The 24,724-nt window shown below is 41.5% G+C and overlaps 1 protein-coding gene and 3 long non-coding RNA genes across 4 annotated transcripts; 2 read left to right on the forward strand and 2 right to left on the reverse strand.

The window, feature by feature from the left end:
• Positions 1–354: 354 nt before the first annotated feature.
• LOC115569991 (uncharacterized) lies at positions 355–3,912 on the reverse strand. Its single transcript, XR_003981651.1, has 5 exons — positions 3,707–3,912; positions 2,082–2,234; positions 1,419–1,535; positions 621–684; positions 355–537 (listed from the first exon to the last, which is right to left on the reverse strand). It is a non-coding gene; the product is annotated as an uncharacterized LOC115569991 (long non-coding RNA).
• Positions 3,913–9,026: 5,114 nt separating this feature from the next.
• LOC115569833 (ribonuclease inhibitor-like) lies at positions 9,027–14,700 on the forward strand. The gene is made up of 4 exons (XM_030397997.1): positions 9,027–9,703; positions 12,424–12,597; positions 14,360–14,402; positions 14,695–14,700. Exons 1-4 carry the CDS (start codon positions 9,099–9,101, stop codon positions 14,698–14,700), a joined length of 828 nt encoding a protein of 275 aa, XP_030253857.1. The 5' UTR covers positions 9,027–9,098.
• Positions 14,701–16,055: 1,355 nt separating this feature from the next.
• Positions 16,056–18,009, forward strand: LOC115570007 (uncharacterized). Its single transcript, XR_003981667.1, has 3 exons — positions 16,056–16,223; positions 16,522–16,695; positions 17,626–18,009. It is a non-coding gene; the product is annotated as an uncharacterized LOC115570007 (long non-coding RNA).
• A 43-nt stretch (positions 18,010–18,052) lies between these two features.
• Positions 18,053–22,103, reverse strand: LOC115569986 (uncharacterized). Its single transcript, XR_003981644.1, has 5 exons — positions 21,901–22,103; positions 20,378–20,530; positions 19,713–19,829; positions 18,918–18,981; positions 18,053–18,834 (listed from the first exon to the last, which is right to left on the reverse strand). It is a non-coding gene; the product is annotated as an uncharacterized LOC115569986 (long non-coding RNA).
• Positions 22,104–24,724: the final 2,621 nt, after the last annotated feature.

The following is a 24,724-nucleotide window of genomic DNA, read 5'->3' on the forward strand; positions in this document are numbered from 1 at the left end:
GAAGTAATTAATCTTAAAAACATTCAGACGTGATTAAAGCTCAGTTTGGATTTTACAGGCTGTGACGTGTGACGTGCGCAGACTTTTTGAAGGGCAGGGGTGAAAAGAAGGGCACTTTAGCACGCGTTTTGGCTCCCAAAGAGGGCACTTTAGCACGTGCTTTGGCTCCCAAGAGGGCGCTTTAGCACGTGTTTTGGCTCCCAAGAGGGCAGTTTATCATGTTTCAACCAGCCAAGGGGGCAGTTTAGTGTGTTTTGCCAACCAGGAGGGCACTTTGGCACATGTTTTGGCTCCCAGGAGGGCACTTTAGCACACGTTTTGGCTCCCAGGAGGGCACTTTAGCGCGTGTTTTGGCTCCCAGGAAGGCACTTTAGCGCGCGTTTTTCAACAATTGGGCCACCTTGTGCACATCACTGCTCCTGACAGACGAGCTGATGTCCAACTTGTAGACGAGACTAATGAAGCTCACTTTTAATCTGACGCTTCCCCTCCAGTGGCCACTCTTCCAAGATTCGTTCCTTTTAACAGCATCGTAACCTGTAAAATATATCCACATGAATGCTGACAGATTGAGGGACAGCACAACCTGGTGTAATATGAACAATGAGAAGTGAACTCACAGTTCAGGACTGAATCTAGAAATGTGGAGGATATCCTTTACTGCTCGTCCTCACGCACACAAGTCTGAAATGAATGTAAAGATCAGCACATGTGATATTAAGTTCTGCATGAGGCCATAAAACAGACAAATCTAGCAGTTCATCAGACTCATCTTCAGATCTGTTGTGTCACTGAGAGCTGAAGCTTCTTCTACAGAGGAAGATTTCACCAACAATCACAATCAAACAGAAAGTGGCAAATAAACAATTGTTTTATTGCATTAGTCGGATATTTGGCTCATAAATACACGTTGAAGAGAAAAAATAACCTTAAAAATGAAATTTACAAATTGTATTTAAATTTGTTGGATGTAGTTTGTAAATTTGAGGAACTCCTGAAATGGAAAATAAAAAAAGGCTGATAGAAATAGTTCAACATTTTGGGAAATGTGCTTTCTCACCAGCAGTTGGTCATCTTAGTGTAAAGAGTGGAAAGTGGCATTGTGGGTAATGACGCTGCTGGACTCATTATGGACAGTTTAAAAAACAAATGATCCAAATTGATGCAGCAGAACCAGATATCACCTTTTTTATTCCACACATTCTTCTTCCTTTTCAAAACCTGGTGCCTACATTACCCACAATGCAAGGTAGCCACTGAGTGACATCACTGGAGGCAGTTTATCAGGTGACATGCAGCTTCCTCTGAAGGCTTTATACCACTTTATTCTCCCATGCAGTCGTCCTGTAAACACACTGTAATGTGTAAAAATGGTGGAGTGACCCTTTAACACTTCCTGTATGTAGACGAGATCTTACTTTGAGACTGAAGGCTCCAAGTTGAAGTTGAAATGGACGAGCTCTGCAGATTGATTGTGTGTCATCAGCAGATAAATGACGGTTGTAAACTCCACTCTGCTGATGTGTTTGTCGCCACTGAAAGACAATTTAAAGTGACCGTTACTTCTTCTGAAACAGTGAGATGGAGTGAAACAGCCACAGAAAGTCAGGAAGTGACTCGTCTCATCAGTTATAAACCGTTAACTACTGGTCACATCAGACCAGGTCCAGCTGCAGCAGCAGAACCTGAGTGTACTGAGCTGAGCCAGGCTCGGTTTGATTGTTGAGGAGTTTAAAGGAGCAGTTCACCCAAAGATGAACATTCAGTCATTATCTACATAAAGTCAGGAGAAGTTTCATAGTTTTCAAAACAGTTCTGGAGCTTCACAGGAAACAGCGTGGCAGCATTCTGCTAAACAACTGAAGCAGCTGGAGACTTGATTTAAAATGTAAAGAACAACCAATAATCATCAATGACTGGGCTTTAATCAGGCCTCACACAGGCTGTTAATCAAGTGATGACTGGTGAATGTTGGACGGGTCGGTCAGGAGTAAATGTTTAGCTGTACAGTCTCTGAACCCGACTGGACTTTTAGAAACGAGCCTCTGGTGTTGATGTAAAATGTAAATGATGAATCTCACTGTGCAGGCAGGAGCTGACGGGTGAGAGGCGACAGGTTGAGCCGCTGGCTGTTTCTGCAGCAGCTGGAGGCTGCAGACTCTGCTGCCTGCTCGTCTGCAGGGTTTAAATCCTCACATTCATCACAGAGCCTCATTCTGACGCCGACTAACCACCTGATGAACAACAACAACAAGAACCGTGAGTCAGTAAAACAAACAGGACTGTGGTCCAGTGGTGGAGGAGGATTCACATCCTTTAATCAAGTTAAAGTGGCTGACAGAGTGAAAATGCTTCAAACAAAGGAGCAAAGGAACCAAGATTAATACGATTTCAAGGAGATTCAAATAATCCTTCCTGGAAAATCTGCAGTCAAAATTAACCAACAAGTGTTTGTTTTTTTTTATCTCTGAAGTTTATTTACAAATATATTTATTAAGTTCTGTGACACTGAATTTTAACTACAGGACTAAATAACTTGTAGATGTGACAGAACTTTATTAACGCTACACAGAATCAACAACAGATTCTTCATTCTGGTTTAAATGAATACATGTTGTAAACGCTCATCAGGATGTTCAGGACAAACTTCAACCCGATCCAGTGAAGAATAATTGATCGGTGAGGTTCAGAACACACAAACAAAGAATCACTACGATGCTGAAATTTAGCTCAGAGGAACTTGATGAAGTAAAAAGTATTCAGAGCTGCAGAAGTTTCAACATGAATCCATGACATGAAGGTGGGAAAGTTTTGGGTTTTGGGTGAGTTGTCCTGGAATGACCCGCATATAATCTGTTCCTGCTCCAGTCGGTCCATCAGCCTGCTGGTGACTGAACCAGTTCAACACAGTCAAACAGCTGCACTGCCTGATTTTTAGTCATTTGTTTGTCTCAACACTTCATTTGTGCATTTTACAAGCAAATTCAAATCCAACTGGAGACGTGTAGTGACGGGATCTGACCAGCAGAGTGCGCAGTAGTCATTACTACATTATTACATGAGGACTCAGTCATACATCTTTGCACCTGGTCTTCATTCTGATCTCAACAACACACCTGTGGAGGTTTGTAACTGTATGTTGGCAGATTGTGATGCCATCATACCGACCAAATCTCTCCACAGACCGGCTGATATATAAACACCTGCTGAAGTCGCTGCCGGCAACGAGCGTTCCAACATTTGTAAGTGTCGCTCCGTGTTTGTTGCAGCAGAAACAGAATATATTTTACGGGGTGCCGGGCGTAACCTCACCACAACACGAGTCATGAACTGTCACAAGATCAAACTGAAAGCTGAACCTACAGATATGTTAAGTTTCAACATTTATTCTGGAGCGACAAAAACTGACGACATGTTCCTTTCTGAGCTCTTTGAGTGAGTTGAACAGTTTGTTGAAGCAGCTGTTCCTGTGCCATCTGCAGCTCGTAGTAACAGCTCGTATCTTCTGTCAATTGGCAGCTCGGTGAACTTATTGTGACTCTTGACTCTGAGTGTGAGCAGAATAACAGCAGGAACCTGAACACGCTTCTGCTGCTGCTGCAGCCAAATGAAGCTCTGAGCTGAGATCTGAAATCAAACAGCCACTAAAACTCCACATGAAACACTCTGAGCTGACTTCATGTGATGCTTTTATAAAACACAGTACCTGTTTCCCTCTGCCTGCAGATACGGATCATTGATCACTGCAGACTGTAAAAGCCTTTTCTTGTAGTGGAGGATTCAGACAGCAGCTGCATGTAGACGCTCCTTCTTTAAAGAGTTGATCCAACACTCTCTGCAGGTTCAAACGTCTCCGGAGCTTCAGATACGTTTGTCTTCCCTCCTGTTCTCTGCTCAACTTTGGCCTCTGGTATCTAAAGATAAAGTCAAAGGACATTTATTTCCTTGTGGCAGGATGACGTCAGGTAAACACGCCCCGCTGCAGCACATTAACCAGCTGCAGTCACATTAAAGCATGAAGGATTCCAGCAGGTTTAAATGACACGCAGACGTTTCATCACGTTGTTCCTTTTAATGATTCACTCGGGTCAAACTGGAAGAAGCGGTTTGTTTTTTACTGAGAACATTTTAACAACAGGTGAAATAATGTGAGAGCTTCATCAGAGTCACACCTGTCCCAGCTTCACTGTCACACTGTGGAAGGATTTTCATCTTTCAGGGACAATGTTTGTCTTTTATTTGTGATCTGGATGATGTGAGTCACACTTTATTTCACTTTATTTATAATTATTCATATTCTGCAGTGCTGCACTGTAACTGTTTCTCTTTTTAACTGTTAACTTGAACAAATCTGACATTAACTACAAGTTATTTTCTTCGTTCTCCTTTTTTAATGAAGTTTAGCTTCATGTAATTAATATGTGTCCTATTTATTAATGATGTATTATTGTACAGAGCCTGTCTTGTGTTTTATGGATCTTGTCTTGATGCCTTTCTGTGTCTCATGTGAAACACTCCAATGACCTTGTTGCTGAATGATCTTTCCTCTGCTGTCAATCATCCATATTTCCATCTGATAAGAGAGAAGCTTCCTGTTTGTCCAGCTCAAGATTTCCATCCAACATTTCCAGTTTGCGTCTGCACACATAGTTTCCACTTGTGCCCTCCAGATCAGGGGCGGTTCTAGGGGGGGGCCAACAGGGGCCAGTGCCCCCGTACCTCTGAGTCTGGACCCCCCTGTGGCCCCCCTGACAGGGAGTCTGCATTAATAATACAATGACAGATTTCTTGCAATAATTTTGTTCTGAAGGGAAAGGTGGAAATAAAGTGTCTCAGCAGTTAGCTACCCAATCACAATTGCTGAAATTGTAAACCCTGCTTTGTCTGAATGAGGGATTTATCCTTTTTTCCGGGTTGTGTGTGCCCCCTAACAAAAAAGCCGGCCCCAACCTGGACCCCCTATTAAAACTGGTCTGGTTTCTTTTGGTTGCCATGTTTTTTTGTGTCTTCCTGTTTGGATTGTCAGTTTGTGGTCACTGAGCCTGAACCAGGTCAGGATCTGTCTCTGCTTTCTATCTTTGACAGTAGAGAGATATTATGCTAGTTCATAATCTCTGTTTAGGGCCAGATTACATTCTAATCTACTTTGGCTTTTAGTTTCTTCTTTCCATGTTCTACATAGGTTTCTTTACATTGTGTTATAATTTGCTTGACTCTGATTTGTGTTTATAGAGCAGTGTTGTTGTAAGGCTGGTCAGACTGTCTGAGAGGGGGCAGTTAGCCTTAGCTCTTGAGTTTGGAGGGCTTTGGAGTGAAGGGTGTTTTAGGGACTGGTTTTCAGGTGGTTAGATTACGTAGTTGAGCGCTCTCTTGTGAATGTTAATTATTGATGGCTATCTGTCTAATTCTGCTCTACATGCATTTGTTGGTGTGTTTCTGTGTACGTTTAAGATGTATCTGCAGAATTCTGCATGTAAAGATTCTGTTGGATGTTTGTCCCAGCAAGTATAGTTATGATGACTGAGTGGACCCCAGACTTCACTTATACTTGAGTTATACCTACTTTGGTTATATCTACCAAGGCAGGTATAACTCATGCTATGTTCAGTTATGATTATTTATGGTAAATTGATGTTTGTTCTCCTGACATCTGGGGCATTTTTGAAAGATCATGACTTTCTTCATATTTACTGCCAGGGCCCAGTTCTGACAGTACATTTCTACTATGTCGTAGAACAAGGAGGAGGAGCAACCAGGTGGTTCAGGTACAGCAGGTGAGAACAGGGAGGAGACAGTTAAAGTAAAAGTGTTCAGTCAGTCAGTCAGTGTTCAGACTCCATATTGAGTGAACAGAGCAGCAGGAGGAGGAGAAGATGCCTGAGGTGTGTGTGTGTGTGTGTGTGTGTGTGTGTGTGTGTGTGTGTGTGTGTGTGTGTGTGTGTGTGTGTGTGTGTGTGTGTGAGTGTGTGCTCATCCTCAACAGACTGGTTTGTCTTCATTCTCATGTCAGTGTCTGGTCTCAACTTATCTCTCAAAATGATTCTGTATTTACACAGTAAATCGTCATCAACACATTCAGCCTCAATTAAACTAAACGTTCATCAAAAGTATCAGGATTGCTCTTTAATATTAACATAAGTGTTAATATTATAACTACGGAACTTAAATAAAAATTCCCAATTATTCAATCAGTGTATTTGATAAACATCAATTTAAATGAGATATCACAACATGGATGTATTTTAGAAGCTTATGAAAACATGTGATTTATTGCGGGACTATTCAGTGAGGTTACATTCTATTTAGCAAAGAATAACAGAGAGAAGCTCATAAAGTGATCACACCACAAACCTGAGCAGGTGATCCAGGTACATGAAAAATGGAGGAAGCAACCAACAAGTTACAGAGAAAGTGTGCAGGCAGTTAGTTGAGTCTCTGTGTTGAGTGGACAGAGCAGGACATCATAATGAGGGACGTCCCTTTAATTACACATAAACATGGCCCATCTTTGTAAATGTCACTTTTGTTGAGCATCACATTGGGTGATGAGTCTGCAGCTTCACCAGCTCCATTTTACACCTTCCTCCTCCTCTTCATCTTGTTTCACCTGTTTGTCTTCCTCGTCTTCATGTTGTTCTCCTTCCATGTGCTACATATTTACCTCAGTGCTTTCTGAAGTGCAGAAGATGAGTGATTGTGTGGAGGAAGAGGAGGACGGAGCAGAGTCTGCAGTCTCCAGCTGTCTGTCTATGAAGAGTGACCGGTCCAAAGGTTTACCACCAGAGTTCAGTAAAGAACCAGAACCCTCAGACACACAGTAAGAAGACTGATACTAACTTATTGTAATGACTCATTTTCAGTCTTTTCTGATTCCACTGGTTGATTGTGTGTTTGCATGTTAAATTATAAAATTAATTACTATTAATTTCAGACTGAATGCTGAATAAACAGAAAAAAATGACCTCTTATGGATCCTTGTGACCATCTGAGCTTCCACACAGTGTCAGCTATGTCTGGATATCTTTCAACAACAGTGAACAAATAATTACAGTTTTAATGTACCAGCAATAAGGAGTCAGCCGTGTTTGGTTTGGCACGCTGTCATTAGAGTTCAGCCATTTATTGAACACACACTTCAACAGCTTAACAGACGGAAAGTCTCTCCTGGCAAACATCCCCTCACTCACGGTGCCAACATTTTATCATCTCTGTCACCCATCACAATTTACCCACAGAACAACCGGTGTGCATTTACCTGCAAGAGTCTTAAACATCATCTGATTCCAAAACACATTCATGAACCATAATTAACCATAAACAATGACAACAACAGAATACCCACAAGTCCTTGTGCCACAGCCCACAAGGGGCGTTACATAGTTATACAGACGTGTCTTCACAGAGAGAGGAAGAGGAGGCATGTTTCTGTGGAGGAGCAGCCGTCCTGCTGTTCTTTGTGTCAGGATGTCCTGAAGGATCCAGTCTCTACCAGCTGTGGACACTGGTTCTGCAGACAGTGCATCACCTCATACTGGGACCAGTCTGCTTCATCAGAACACTCCTCCTGTCCCCAGTGTGGAGAAAGATCCAGAACAAGAGCTGGACTGCAGACAGTCAGTCAGACTAACACTGTACAAAGTAAGACTGAACATCTGTCTGCTGATGTCATCATGTCTGAAAACAGGAACTGTTCATTTATTAAAGGAACAACTGTTGTGTTCTGTAGAGCATTTAATATTATCATGATTATCATTCATTCAAAAGCATTTTTATTTAATCAAGATTCTTGCTCTCAATTAAATCCCAGAATATTTTCTTCTCTGTCAGCTGATAGTGTTCTGCAGGAGGCTTTAGATGAACATAAGATCAGTCTGAGGAGGAGATGTGAACATGTGACTGAAGGAAGTGATGGAACAGGAAGTGATGAAACAGGAAGTGGAACCCTCCTCAACAGGATCTACACTGAGCTCTACATCACAGAGGGACAGAGTGAAGAGGTTAATACCCAACATGAGGTGAGACAGCTCGAGACAGCTTCCAAGATGGAGACCCTCCATGACACTCCAATCAGGTGCTGCGACATCTTTAAAGCCTCACGTGACCAACAGAGACGCATCAGAGTCGTTCTGACCAACGGCGTCGCTGGAGTTGGAAAAACCTTCTCTGTGCAGAAGTTCACTCTGGACTGGGCAGAGGGCTCCGAAAACCAAGATGTCAGTCTGCTGGTTCTGCTTTCGTTCAGGGAGCTGAACCTGATCAGAGATGAGCAGTACAGTCTTCTCAGGCTGCTCCATGTTTTCCATCCAACATTACAGAAGGTGACGGCAGAGAAGCTGGCTGTCTGTAAACTTCTCTTCATCTTTGATGGCCTGGATGAAAGCAGACTTTCACTGGATTTCAAGAACCATGAGATCGTGTCTGATGTCACACAGAAGTCATCAGTCAGCGTGCTGCTGACAAACCTTATCCAGGGGAAGCTGCTTCCCTCAGCTCTCGTCTGGATCACCTCCAGACCTGCAGCAGCCAATCAGATCCCTCCTTCATGTGTGGACAGGGTAACAGAAGTAAGAGGCTTCACTGACGTCCAGAAGGAGGAGTACTTCAGGAGGAGGTTCAGTGATGAAGATCTGTCCAGCAGAATCATCTCACACATCAAGACCTCCAGGAGCCTCCACATCATGTGTCTGATCCCAGTCTTCTGCTGGATCACTGCTACAGTTTTGGACCACATGTTGACTACAGACCAGAGAGGAGAGCTGCCCAAGACCCTGACTGACATGTACTCACACTTCCTGCTGGTTCAGACAAAGAGGAAGAAGCAGAAGTACAATGAGGGACGTGAGACGATTCCACAGGAGCTGACGGAGGCTGACAGAGAAGTTCTTCTGAAGCTGGGGAGGCTGGCATTTGAACATCTGGAGACAGGAAACATCATGTTCTACCAAGAAGACCTGGAGCGGTGTGGTCTTAATGTCACAGAGGCCTCGGTGTACTCAGGAGTTTGTACAGAGATCTTCAGAGGAGAGAGTGTGATCTTCCAGAAAACAGTCTACTGCTTTGTTCACCTGAGCGTTCAGGAGTTTCTGGCTGCAGTCTACATGTTCCACTGTTACACCAACAGGAACACAAAGGTCCTGAAGGCTTTCCTAAAAGACTTCACACTCAGGGATTCAAAACCAAAGTCTGTTTTTTCTAAGTTGTTAGTTGGATGCATTCATGGCCAGGAGACCAGTTACCCAGCCCTGGGTGACTTCCTGAGGAGAGCAATGGAGAAATCCCTTGAAAGTAAAAATGGCCGCCTGGACCTGTTTATTCGCTTCCTTCATGGCCTCTCTCTGAAGTCCAACCAGAGTCTCTTAGGAGGTCTGCTGAGTCGGACAGACAACAGTCCAGAAATCATCCAGAGAGCCATCTGCAACCTGAAAGAGATGAACAGAGATGATGTCTCTCCTGACAGAAGCATCAACATCTTCCACTGTCTGATGGAGATGAACGACCACTCAGTCCATCAGGAGATCCAAGAGTTCCTGAAGTCAGAGAACGGATCAGAGAAGGAACTCTCTGTGATCCACTGCTCAGCTCTGGCCTACATGCTGCAGATGTCAGAGGAGGTTCTGGATGAGTTGGACCTGCAGAAGTACAAAACATCAAAGGAGGGACGACTGAGACTGATTCCAGCTGTGAGGAACTGCAGGAAGGCTCTGTGAGTCCAGATGTGATTATCAACATTATAAATTAGTGTAAATTAGAAGTTTAATTATTCAGATATACACACTAAAATAATTCATTTTGAAAAAAAAATCGAACTTTTTAAATACAAACCCCAATTCCAATGAAGTTAGGACGTTTTGTAAAACGCAAATAAAAACAGAATACAATGATTTGCAAATCCTTACCTATTTAAAGTCACTTGAATACAATACAAAGACAAGATATTTGACGTTCAAACTTATAAACTTTATTGTTTTTTGCAAATATACTTACATTTTGAATTGGATGTCTGCAACACGTTCCAAAATAGCTGGGACAGGGGCAACATAAGATTGGGAAAGTTGAGCAATGCTTAAAAGACACTTGTTTGGAACATTCTACAGGTGAACCGGTTAGCTGAAAACAGGTGAGTGCCATCATTGGGTATAAAATTGGGAGCATCCCTGAAAGGCTCAATCGTTCACAAGCAAGAATGGGGCGAGGTTGTGAACAACTGTATGAGCAAATAGTCTTACAGTTTAAGAACAACGTTTCTAAATGTACAATTGCAAGAAATTGAGGGATTTCTTCATCTACAGTCCATAATATCACCAAAAAGATTCAGAGGATCTGGAGAAATCTCTGGATGTAAGCGGCAAGGCCAAAAACCAACATTGAATGCCTGTGACCTTTGATCCCTCAGGCGGCACTTCATTAAAAACCGACATCATTCTGTCAAGGATATTACCACATGGGCTCAGGAACACATCAAAAAACCACTGTCAGTTAACACAGTTTGTCCCTACATCTACAAGTGCAAGTTAAAACTCTACCATGCAAAGCGAAAGCCCTTTATCAACAACATCCAGAAATGGCACCAGCCTCTCTGGGCTCAAGCTCATCTGAGATCAACAGAAGCAAAGTGGAAAAGTGTGGATGGATGTCATGTCCTCCGGGCCAAAGAAGAAAAGGACCATTCTGATTGTTATCAGTGCAAAGTTCAAAAGCCAGCATCTGTGATGGTATGGGGGTGTTAGTGCCCATGGCATTGGTTACTTGCAAATGTGTGAAGTAACCATAAATGCTGAAAGGTACATACAGGTTTTGGAGCAACATATGCTGCCATCCAAGCAACGTGTTTTTCAGAGACATCCCTGCTTATTTATACAAGAAAATGCCAAGCCACATTCTGCACGTGTTACAACAGCGTGGCTTCATAGTAAAAAAGTGCAGGTACTAGAACTGCCTGCCTGCCGTCCAGACCTGTCTCCCATTGAAAATGTGTGGCACATTATGAAGTGCAAAATACGACAGTGGACGCCCCGGACTGTTGAGCAACTGAAGTCGTATATCGAGCAAGAATGGGAAAAATTCCACCTACAACACTTCAACAATTAGTGTCCTCAGTTCCCAACACTTATTGAGTGTTGTTAAAAGGAAAGGTGATGTAACTCATTGGTAAACATGCCCCTGTCCCAGCTCTTTTGGAATGTGTTGCAGGCATCAAATTAAAAATGAGTGAATATTTGCAAAAAAACATTTTCAGGTTAAACATTAAATATTGTGTCTTTGTAGTGTATTCAACTGAATTTAAGTTGAAAAGGATTTGCAAATCATTGTATTCTGTTTTTATTTACATTTTACACAACTTCCCAACTTCATTGGAATTGGGGTTTGAACAATTGTGATTATTTTTTTTCAGTGTTTCACTTTTTAATCTTCCTTTGGGTGATAGAAAAAACCTAAACTAATGACAGAGAATGAAAATAAGATCTGCACAGTTTTCCATGTGATGTTTCTGAAGTCTTTGAGAATTTTTTTTCACGTACAATAGTTTATGTTGTCATTATATTTGATCATGATTATGTAGAGAAAATGGACCAAAAAGTTCCAGCTCAAATACAAGGTTCTACTTGAGCTATTATACATGACATGAGATTTTTTTCTCTGATTTGACTCTAATTTAGTTTTAATCTTTATGTGTTCTTATTCGGTACAATCAGAATTGGCTTTATTTGGCCAAATTTGTGTTGACATACAAGAAAGTTGACTGTAGATTATCATTGCTGTCATTGCAGTTGCACATTAGAGACATACATAAAGGAATTCGCCAAAATTGAACAAAAATCTAAATGAAATGTAAAGAATAAAGAATTGTGAATGGTCTGGACTACAACTGTACAACAGCATTTGAAAAGAAAGTGTAAAAATTAAAATCACTATAAAAGCGTTCATCATATAAGTCTTTATAGAAGTCAGCTGTTCTGAATCACATCTGTATTAGCTGTCTAAATATTAATAATTTGAATGTAGATTTCTATGATGGTTTTTCTAACTTCAAACTCATCCATCTCGAATTCAGGAGGTGCACGATCATTCAGTGCCATGATTTGTGGAGCCCACATGCTCAACGCTAGATGTCCAATAATGTTAATTTTAGCACTCTCACCCTAATGCTAACACTGTGTGGGACATACACTATTCTAACTAGTCCAGATAGGATCAGATCACACTGACACTGTGGACATTCTGGAAACCCAAATGTTACTACATTTTCTCTTCCTTCATCTGCAAGATTAAAATAAAGCACAGATTTAAAGTCTGCAGGTTTTAGAGAGTGATGAGGATCATTGTTTCATGTCAAACACAGAATGTTTTGACATCAAATGCATGAAGCAAATACAAAGTTTCCTCTTTTGTAATAACATTTTTATAATATCTGTGTCATGACAGACTTTCTGGCTGTGGACTCTCAGAGACTCACTGTAAAGTTGTGGCCTCAGCTCTGAAGTCCAACCCCTCCCATCTGAGAGAGCTGGACCTGAGTGACAGCAGCCTGAAGGATTCAGGAGTGAAGCTACTGTCTATTGGACTGGAGAGTCAAAACTGTGCGTTAGAGAGTCTGAGGTCGGTTCATTGTCTTGTTTTTCCCATATATTCAATTCAAACCCTTCACTGAGAATGAAACAGTTTAGTTAATTAACGCTGAAGATTTGCAGCAACACAAATCTGAGCAGAGTCAACTCTTTTCAGAGATTATCTGTGTATCGAAAAGGCTCCATCCGGTGGTGTTCAGAGGAGGCTGCACTGAATAATGATTATTTCTATCTTTTAAGTGTAATCATCCAGCTGATGCCAGTCCCACTCATTTTAGAAACAGTATTATTAATATAGAACGGTCAGTGTCACTGGAACTACTTGAGTACTTCCAGAGATGTTGATTTATCAACAGTTTATGGACAGTTCGCAGCCAATCAGAATCCAGTTTTCACTCAGACCATGGTATAAAATACATTTCTTCCTCTTACCTGTGATGGTATTTATCCATCTACTGTAGATTAGCTGGACCACTGTAATAATATTATTATATTACTATATTAATATTTTTTAATTTTGGTAAAACAAAGTATGTACTTTCATATGGCTCTACATGCTACTACAACATTGACCTACCACCTTCCTTGTGTTAGCTAGTGAGTCTGTGATGTAGCGCTGCGAAAGCAGACCCTTGCACATAATTATATTTCTTATAATATTTTAATACGTTTTTTTGAATATGGTGTTAAAATCTCTTTCTAATTAACCAAATATCGTGCATCGTCTCATCTCGAGCCGAGTGTATCGTCACACCCCTATTAATCTCCCATTTTTGTAGTGATACATCAAAAAGGTTTTCTCAGGTTCTGTGTGGGGGGATGTGTCTTGGTACCAGGTTACCCAACTCATAGGGAGAGTTGAGCATGTGCAAACAGCCCTGCCTGACGTTTGCCACTTGTCCCGTGTCACTAATGCTCTGCTCCGCTCTCTGCCCTGAAAATGGGGGAAACAGGTGCTAAAAAGCAGAATACACACAGTCACAGACCACAGGCTTAAGAAAAGCCCTCCCCACATATGATCACACAAGTCTGTGGTCTTTTTAACTTCATTGTTACAGAAGAGGCAGCATTCTGCTTATCACATAAAAGGCTTCATGCTGTCAATTCAAGGTCTTTATTATAAAGATGCTCTACATGTACGTCTAATTAGAAAAGAGCAGCCGAGCAGAATTTAAGTGAAAGACATTTTATGTGCTTGAGATGTTACATGTTGATTAATTTTTGTTGACTTTTTTTTCACTTGAAGACTTACATGAAGTTTTTTCCCTCACTCTGACATGTCAGGATATAACCTTATTGATCAAGACTAAATTAGAATATAATTTGATCTGCTACTTCAGTTCACGATAACAACAAATATTACTGGGATCATGATAAAAATGTGCACACCAGCTTTACATTTACATTTGAATTTAGGACATTTAACAGATGTGTTTGTCTAAAGCCACTTTCAATAAGTTCATTAGTCAAAAGAGGGAAACCCCCACATATCACCATCAATAGAGTAATATATAGAGTTATATCCAGGAATTTAGATCATGGACCCAGCCACTGACTTCCTCAGTGATGAACTGGCCACATTTAGGTATGTTGAGTATCCACATACTGGGTTTGTTACTTTTTGGAATTTACAGAGTTGAGCCTGGATCCTTTTGGGTTTCAGGTTTTTGGAGTTTCCTTTTTCTAAACTTCTTCATTCTAATCCTTCTTTATCTGATCAGATTATTAGGCACTGAATGATTTCAAGAAAGGGACATTGTCTTCTAAACTAACATCATTTATTCTTTATTCAGATTGGGGAGCTGCAGTTTGTCAAAGGTCAGCTGTGCTTCTCTGGCCTCAGCTCTGAAGTCCAACCCCTCCCATCTGAGACAGCTGGAGCTGAACGACAACAACAACCTGCAGGATTCAGGAGTGAAGCTGCTGTGTGATTTTCTACAGAATCCAAACTGTAGACTGGAGACTCTGACGTCAGTTCAGTAACTCTGTTATCATTGTAGATCTGAAAAGTTTATATATAACAAATTAACCTAATTCAGGTGGAGGTGGAGTCACTACATCTTTATTGAAGTAGCATTTTGTTGCATTAATATTAATGAGAGCTCTTTTCCCTTTTTGTATTATCCAGTGTTGAACTTGTTGAACATTTTCACACCCAGCGCCCAAATTGTGTAAATAGCTAATGTACTTACACCGCCTGTGTTCTCCTGGGCGTATTAGTCTTAGAGGCTGTCCACACAAAAACGCTCTTTTTGCGAAAATGCACATGTATTGCATCGTTTTGGCCGACTGTCCACAGGGATTCTGAAAATGCAGCGCATCTGTTCTTTGTAAGCATGCTAATGTAGAGATACACATAGAGACACATTCACATTGTTTCTGCTGCTGGTGGATCACTGCAGGTGATGTCACTAATATTTTCCTCATTAAAGACATATATTGAACAGGATGATACCTTTTCTTAGTTCTGTTTGAGTTGGTACCTGTTGAAATGATGGAAGAGGTAAGTGGTCGCCGACACACACCTAATGCTGGTCTGTCATTTGTCAGACTTCAAGTAGGAGAACTATTTCCAAAGAAGCAAAGTGGTGTGACCGTTCTTCGGTTCAAATCCTTTCCTTGTGCTTAATTTTGCTAGTCAGACCACTCTTTTTTGTGTGTGTTGGCTCGACACCGTCATTCTGAGTTGTTGTCAGTGGGAGGGGCCAGAAACATGCATCCACCATGTCTATTTGTGTCTGCTGTATGATTGGCAGTTGGTGTAGTGTTTTCTAGGTAAACAACAACGGACTAAAACATTTTTTAAATTAAATGTCATCAAAAATAAATTTCATGAATTTATTGTTATCGTGAAAATGATCAAGATAATTTTATTGCCCAGCCCTACATCATCATCATTTTATCAACAAAATATTACTGTGTTATTGACGCAAACCTGTTCTCATCTGTGTGGACCATCGAATCAGCAGAAAGCGGTACCCAGCCCTACCTTTTCTGATCTGTCACACCTGATACAGGCACTGAGATCCACACACACGCACACAGAGGGATGCTGCAGAGCTCCTCCTCCTCCTCCTCCTCCAGTTTATTTTTGCATATGCAGTCTAACAGAGGGGGGCAGAGGGTCCAGCAGCTGAGGACCACATCCCTGACCCTCACTGAAGACGAGTCCCACTGGTTAATATTTACCAGGCCCTGGTGCACCTGGCTCTCAAAGGGAATCAGAGATGGCACTCGGATTGTTTTGATTTATGTTCCACCCAAAACAAACCCATGAGTCTGAATATGACCTTTGCGTCGTGCACCTCATTTTGTGCCAGGATTATCCACCATTTAACCAGCAAAAATGTATTGCTCATGCCCAAAATTCACTAGGGCCCAATGCACTTTAAACCATGTGCTTGAGGCCATCTAAATTAGGCCCTGAATGATTCCAAGCAGGAACGTTGTCTTCTAAAGTTACATTATTTATTCTTTTTTCAGATTGAGTGGCTGCAGTTTGTCAGAGATCAGCTGTGCTTCTCTGGCATCAGCTCTGAAGTCCGACCCCTCCCATCTAAGAGGGCTGTGGCTGAGTGACAACAAGCTGCAGGATTTAGGAGTGAAGCTGCTGTGTGATTTTCTGCAGAATCCAAACTGTAGATTGGAGACTCTGGGGTCAGTTCAGTGTCTCTGTTTTGTTGTAGATTTGATTTATTGAATTAAAATTTGAGTATACATTCATACATTACTTATAACATAAAGTTGTAAATCTCCTTTGGTCTCTATTTTCATGTTTTTTAATCCAGATTTAGCTTTCTGTTTCTTAAAATAACTGGAGAAAATGTTCAGTTAGTTGTTAAAGTAAATTAAGGTTTGACTTTATCTGTAGGAGAAGATCCTCTAAACTAACACTTGTTTTATACACATTGGATTATGAATGGATTTTTATCCCCATCATTTATTCTTTATTCAGATTGATGAACTGCAGTTTGTCAGAGATCAGCTGTGCTTCACTGGCCTCAGCTCTGAAGTCCAACCCCTTCCATCTGACGCATCTGTGGCTGAATGAAAACAACCTGAAGGATTCAGACATGAAGCTGCTGTGTAATCTGAAGAAGAGTCCAGACTGTAGACTGGAGTATCTGAGGTCAGTAGAGGGTTGGAGTCAGTTCATGCTGGTTTTAGAAGCATTGTACTAAACACAATATCAAAGTAAAGATGCAGTATTTTCTGCTTTCCTCAGTGAAGCTATGAGAGGAGCAGAGTCAGCCAATCAGACGAGCCAGAAGCTTGTTGTGCTTGTGTGTTGGGGTTGATGTGAAGACGACTGTTGTTGTTGTGTTCATGTCTACAGGAAATAAAGCTGATCACAGATGACAGCATCACAGGATGTATAGAGACCGTGTCCTCATTCATCCAACTGTCGGAGCATCAACTGATCACTTCATCTTTGTCACAGCTCTCAGATCAGTCTGACTAAAGGCTCTTATTTCAGAGAACCATCATTACACTTAGTAACCATGTGGTCTGTATACAGACCAGAACCTCAGCTGAAGTCCAGAAACCACAGCTGATGCTTTACTGTTCAATGTAGAACCCATAACTTTATATTTATATCTGCCCATGTGTCATTTGATTTGTCCAAATATTTTATGACAGACTCCATATTTACATATTTGTCATGTAATGTTTCCAAAGTAGATGCAATCTTTAAATGTGAGTGAGACTCTGGTTTTTAACAGCAGTAAATCATCATTAAAGTGAGCTGTGAGTATCTGTGTTCCTGCAGTAATGATGCGTTCAGGGACTGTCAGCAGTTTATTTCCGCTGTGTCCTTCAGTGAAACCTGCAGAGTAAACAGACTTGATGTCCAAAGTGTCTGCAGGTCTGTGAGCTTCACTCCAACACGTTAACATGAAGCTGAAAGGAAGCTGGCTACGCTACACAGCCGCTCCACTTGTGGTCTGAACAGGACTGAAGTCCTGCTGGTCTTTATATCACTGACTGACAGCTGATGGAGGGAGTCTCTGTAAACACTCATTTATCACTTCTGCTGTCTCTCTGCTTCTCTCATCAGCTGGAGGAACTGATCTCTGTCAGAGTGATGAGAAAGGTGCAGGTGTTGAGAGGATCAGCTGTGTCCTGATGATCCAGAGAGGTTGAAGCAGCACCATCAGCTGGTGGGTGGAGAGGCTCTGACTGGGCCGTGTTACTGGGAGGTAGACTCAGACACCTCCTGCTCCTGGATCTGGACCTGGACCTTTATTCTTTTATACACAAAGCACCTATGATGTAATATATGATGACACTGTTTTGTTGCTGTAACTGAAGACCATGAAAGGAAGAACATGTTGATTTAACTGATGTTATTTAGTATTTGATAGTTTTGTAACTTCTCATATAATAGAAATGTTGTAAAACAAACAAACAATACACAAATATTAAACACCAGAGTCACATATTTTGGTCGTCATGTCTTTTATTAATGTTTAAATTCTGTCTCAGCTCTTTGAATTGAATTGAAGAACATTGTTTCCATGTAGACAATGTGACCATTTAAAGAAGTTGATTTCCCTACAGCAGAAACACTTCAGATGTGTCCAACAACACAGAACAAGGTTGTGATGCACAGTTACAGTTTCAGTCCCACTGGGACCATCAACAAGAAAACAGAATCCTGAAAATAGTGTGTGACCATAGAAACCTGATTATATTTATTGTACATTATGAAGTTTTTAAGGGAAGGTTTTTGTTTTCAGGAATATTTAGCTAAATATTGTCATTTTCCAAAACAAGAAATTAGCAGGAAAGACTTCCAGGAATCTGGAGACTTGGATCAAGACAGATGAGCTTCTCAGTGAGAACATGTTCCTGAATCCGTCTCTTTATCTGGATCCTCACTAAAAGTTAACGGGTCTATTCTGGGCCGAGACTCATCCTCCATCCCAGTCTGGTGGAAATGTCGTCCTTGGCAGAGGAAGTAATCGATCTTAAAAACATTCAGACGTGATTAAAGCTCAGTTTGGATTTTACAGGCTGTGAGCTGCACAAACAAAGTTGATGTCACATGTGACTGTTCTCGCTCCTCGACATGATTTAATGACCAGAGTTGTGCTGCTGAATTGGACCTTTTGTCACAGGAAGGCAGATTATTCACAGGTAGAGCTCCTGACAGACGAGCTGATGTCCAACTTGTAGACGAGACTAATGAAGCTCACTTCTAATCTGACGCTTCCCCTCCAGTGGTCACTCTTCCAGGATTTGTTCCGTTTAATGGCATTGTAACCTGTAAAATATATCCACATGAATGCTGACAGATTGAGGGACAGCACAACCTGGTGTAAAATGAACAATGAGAAGTGAACTCACAGTTAAGGACTGAATCTAGAAATGTGGAGGATATCCTTTACTGCTCGTCCTCACGCACACAAGTCTGAAATTAATGTGAAGATCAGCACATGTGATATTAAGTTCTGCATGAGGCCAAAAAACAGACAAATCTAGCAGTTCATCAGACTCATCTTCAGATCTGTTGTGTCACTGAGAGCTGAAGCTTCTTCTACAGAGGAAGATTTCACCAACAATCACAATCAAACACAAAGTGGCAAATAAACAGTTGTTTTATTGCATTAATTGTATAAGCTGCTCATAACATGTTGAAGAGAAAAAATAACCTTGAAAAGGAAATTTACAAATTGTATTTAAATTTGTTAGATGTAATTTGTAAATTTGAGGAACTCCTGAATTGGGAAATATAAAAAGACTGATAAAAATGGTTCAACATTTTGGGAAATGTGCTTTCTCACCAGCAGTTGGTCATCTGAGTGTAAAGAGTGGAAAGTGGCATTGTGGGTAATGACACTGCTGGACTCATTATGGACAGTTTAAACAACAAATGATCCAATTCGATGCAGCAGAACCAGATATCACCTTTTTTATTCAACACATTCTTCTTCCTTTTCAAAACCTGGTGCCTACATTACCCACAATGCAACTTAGCCTCTGAGTGACATCACTGGAGGCAGTTTATCAGATGACATGCAGCTTCCTCTGAAGGCTTTATACCACTTTATTCTCCCATGCAGTCGTCCTGTAAACACACTGTGATGTGTAAAAATGGTGGAGTGACCCTTTAACACTTCCTGTATGTAGACGAGATCTTACTTTGAGACTGAAGGCTCCAAGTTGAAGTTGAAATGGATGAGCTCTGCAGATTGATTGTGTGTCATCAGCAGATAAATGACGGTTGTAAACTCCACTCTGCTGATGTGTTTGTCGCCACTGAAAGACAATTTAAAGTGACCGTTACTTCTTCTGAAACAGTGAGATGGAGAGAAACAGCCACAGAAAGTCAGGAAGTGACTCGTCTCATCAGTTATAAACCGTTAACTACTGGTCACATCAGACCAGGTCCAGCTGCAGCAGCAGAACCTGAGTGTACTGAGCTGAGCCAGGCTCCCTTTCGATTGTTGAGGAGTTTAAAGGAGCAGTTCACCCAAAGATGAACATTCAGTCATTATTTACGTAAAGTCAGGAGAAGTTTCATAGTTTTCAAAACAGTTCTGGAGCTTCCCAGGAAACAGCGTGGCAGCATTCTGCTAAACAACTGAAGCAGCTGGAGACTTGATTTAAAATGTAAAGAACAACCAATAATCATCAATGACTGGGCTTTAATCAGGCCTCACACAGGCTGTTAATCAAGTGATGACTGGTGAATGTTTGGACGGATCGGTCAGGAGTAAATGTTTAGCTGTACAGTCTCTGAACCCGACTGGACTTTTAGAAACGAGCCTCTGGTGTTGATGTAAAATGTAAATGATGAATCTCACTGTGCAGGCAGGAGCTGACGGGTGAGAGGCGACAGGTTGAGCCGCTGGCTGTTTCTGCAGCAGCTGGAGGCTGCAGACTCTGCCGCCTGCTCGTCTGCAGGGTTTAAATCCTCACATTCATCACAGAGCCTCATTCTGACGCCGACTAACCACCTGATGAACAACAACAACAAGAACCGTGAGTCAGTAACACAAGCAGGACTGTGGTCCAGTGGTGGAGGATTCACATCCTTTAATCAAGTTAAAGTGGCTGACAGAGTGAAAATGCTTCAAACAAAGGAGCAAAGGAACCAAGATTAATACGATTTCAAGGAGATTAAAATAATCCTTCCTGGAAAATCTGCAGTCAAAATTAACAAGTGTTTTTTATTTCTGAAGCTTCAGTTCATTTATTAAGATCTGTGACACTCAATTTCAATGCAGGACTAAATAACTAACATCAGGATGTTCAGGACAAACTTCAACCCGATCCAGTGAAGAATAATTGATCGGTGAGGTTCAGAACACACAAACAAAGAATCACTACGATGCTGAAATTTAGCTCAGAGGAACTTGATGAAGTAAAAAGTATTCAGAGCTGCAGAAGTTTCAACATGAATCCATGACATGAAGGTGGGAAAGTTCTGGGTTTTGGGTGAGTTGTCCTGGAATGACCCGCATATAATCTGTTCCTGCTCCAGTCGGTCCATCAGCCTGCTGGTGACTGAACCAGTTCAACACAGTCAAACAGCTGCACTGCCTGATCTTTAGTCATCTGCTGCAGTTTGTCTCAACACTTCATTTGTGCATTTTACAAGCAAATTCAAATCCAACTGGAGACGTGTAGTGACGGGATCTGACCAGCAGAGCGCGCAGTAGTCATTACTACATTATTACATGAGGACTCAGTCATACATCTTTGCACCTGGTCTTCATCCTGATCTCAACAACACACCTGTGGAGGTTTGTAACTGTATGTTGGCAGATTGTGATGCCATCATACCGACCAAATCTCTCCTCAGACCGGCTGATATATAAACACCTGCTGAAGTCGCTGCGGCAACGAGCGTTCCAACATTTGTAAGTGTCGCTCCGTGTTTGTTGCAGCGGAAACAGAATATATTTTACGGGGTGCCGGGCGTAACCTCACCACAACACGAGTCATGAACTGTCACAAGATCAAACTGAAAGCTGAACCTACAGATATGTTAAGTTTCAACATTTATTCTGGAGGGACAAAAACTGCCGACACATTCCTTTCTGAGCACTTTGAGTGAGTTGAACAGTTTGTTGAAGCAGCTGTTCCTGTGCCATCTGCAGCTCGTAGTAACAGCTCGTATCTTCTGTCAGTTGGCAGCTCGGTGAACTTATTGTGACTCTTGACTCTGAGTGTGAGCAGAATAACAGCAGGAACCTGAACACGCTTCTGCTGCTGCTGCAGCCAAATGAAGCTCTGGGCTGAGATCTGAAATAAAACAGCCACTAAAACTGCACATGAAACACTCTGAGCTGACTTCATGTGATGCTTTTATAAAACACAGTACCTGTTTCCCTCTGCCTGCAGATACGGATCATTGATCACTGCAGACTGTAGAAGCCTTTTCTTGTAGTGGAGGATTCAGACAGCAGCTGCATGTAGACGCTCCTTCTTTAAAGAGTTGATCCAACACTCTCTGCAGGTTAAAACGTCTCCGGAGCTTCAGATACGTTTGTCTTCCCTCCTGTTCTCTGCTCAACTTTGGCCTCTGGTATCTAAAGATAAAGTCAGAGGACATTTATTTCCTTGTGGCAGGATGACGTCAGGTAAACACTCCCCGCTGCAGCACATTAACCAGCTGCAGTCACATTAAAGCATGAAGGATTCCAGCAGGTTTAAATGACACGCAGACGTTTCATCACGTTGTTCCTTTTAATGATTCACTCGGGTCAAACTGGAAGAAGCGGTTTGTTTTTTACTGAGAACATTTTAACAACAGGTGAAATAATGTGAGAGCTTCATCAGAGTCACACCTGTCCCAGCTTCACTGTCACACTGTGGAAGGATTTTCATCTTTCAGGGACAATGTTTGTCTTTTATTTGTGATCTGGGTGATCTGAGTCTCACTTTATTTCACTTTATTTATAATTATTCATATTCTGCAGTGCTGCACTGTAACTGTTTCTCTTTTTAACTGTTAACTTGAACAAATCTGACATTAACTACAAGTTATTTTCTTCTTTTTTAATGAAGTTTAGCTTCATGTAATTAATATGTGTCCTATTTATTAATGATGTATTATTGTACAGAGCCTGTCTTGTGTTTTATGGATCTTGTCTTGATGCCTTTCTGTGTCTCATGTGAAACACTCCAATGACCTTTTTGCTGAATGATCTTTCCTCTGCTGTCAATCATCCATATTTCCATCTGATAAGAGAGAAGCTTCCTGTTTGTCCGGCTCAAGATTTCCATCCAACAGTTCCAGTTTGCGTCTGCACACATAGTTTCCACTGCAAAACATCTTGTGCCCTCCAGATTCTTTCCTCCACACACAAGATGAATTCCAGCGTGCAAAAAACTTTATTTAAACCAACAATAGTCAGTTTCTTTAGGGACAGACGGTTGATTGTTGAGTCTCATCCTCAGGTCGTCAAATACTGAAGCTTTGTGTCGATGACTCGAGTCCAACACAACTGAAGCTGTTTAACTGTGATGCTGCAGTTTAACTGTAATGCTGCAGTTTAACTGTAAAGCTGCAGTTTAACTGTGATGCTGCAGTTTAACTGTGATGCTGCAGTTTAACTGTAACGCTGCAGTTTAACTGTGATGCTGCAGTTTAACTGTAACGCTGCAGTTTAACTGTAACGCTGCAGTTTAACTGAATGAAGAAAATAAAGTCTCCATGTGTGACATGAATAATTTGGTTTTACAGTAAAATCAGTGAAACATGTAGTAAATCTTTGTTAAAGGGTCGTGACGCCTCACAAGATGTAAATCAAACACTTCCTGTCTGACTTCTGTTAACCAGCGTCACTTCAATAAAATGAAACTCTGCTGTAAGTTTCCTCTGGTCAGATAACTGTTTGTTTGACTCCATCTTCCCTCGTAGGTACAAACCTCCGCTTTAAGGAACAGTTCACCCAAAAATGTCCCTTCAGTCATCATCTCCTCCTCCATGACTTGTTTTAAAACCAGGAAACATCAGATGTCTCCAAACAGCTCGTCTGCTGTGATCCAAGTCTGCAGAAGCCTCGAGATCACAAACTGATCTGAGAAGATTTGATTGACACACTTGATTTAAACTGAAATCTTCCCTGTAGCTGCTGAGCTAAAAGCGTTAGCATGCACCCCGTCTGAAGTGGGTCAGCTTTGAGTGAACTGCTCCTTTAATGTGATCCATCCAGTGAATATGTCTCTCAACACAGAACTGCTGAAACACATCAGGAGGTTATAAATGTCATGTCTTGGAGACGGGCTGCTACAAGACTGGGCCATGAAATGAAGTCCTGCTGCTGATGAGTGGAAGAAGTTGTTCTTGTTCTTTATTGATTCAGATTAATGAACCAATGTGAGCTTCATTTCATTTGTTCTCAACAACCAGCAGACGTGCAGTGAATCTGGGTTCCTCTGGGCCCTTTGGCCTGCGCCTGCTCTGTGATCCGGTCTCGGTGCCGTCCTGACAACAAGCATTTAGTCCAGTGAAGTGGATCACATGAAGCACACAGCACATTCAAACCCCTCAGAACCACAGAACTTTGATCAGCACCACCGTCTGCTGTAGTCTGGACTTCAGCTTCTCCTCCGTCATGGCAGAGTGAAATCAGAGAGTCAAGTCCTCACTGCTTGTTGTTCCTTTCAGCTCCACTGGAAACAACTGGTTTCTTTGCTGCTTGACATGTTTTGACAGGATGCAGATCAGCTTTCACCTGATGCCTCACCTGCAGAAGACAAGCAGCTTTATTTCTACAGCAGCATTCACACACGAGGACATACGAAGGCTTCACAGGAGCAGAGAAATACAGCAGAATAACACTGAGAATGTGTTTAAAAGAGCATAAAAACAAGAAGCACATACAGAGTTACACATTTAAATAAAGTTATGTGTGATATTTAAATCCGTCCTTTGACACAGGAAACCTCTGCGGTGATTTAAGGATGGTGGAATGTGCTCCACCCTCTTGGTGAGCGAGGAGAAGCTGATGCAGGGATGATTGATCTTTACTGAGATATGTGAGCTCTTCAAAAAGTGAAAGTGAAGTTGATATTTCCAGTTCAGCCTCAAACTGACTCTCTAATAAACAGAGGGCTCATGAAATTAAAGCTCATGTTTCTGTAAATGTTATTAAATGAGTGTTTTTGTTGATTTGGCTCTGATGCAGCATGTAATCTGC

Source organism: Sparus aurata, chromosome 19 (genome assembly GCF_900880675.1).
Source record: "Sparus aurata chromosome 19, fSpaAur1.1, whole genome shotgun sequence".
Classification (NCBI taxonomy): domain Eukaryota; kingdom Metazoa; phylum Chordata; class Actinopteri; order Spariformes; family Sparidae; genus Sparus; species Sparus aurata.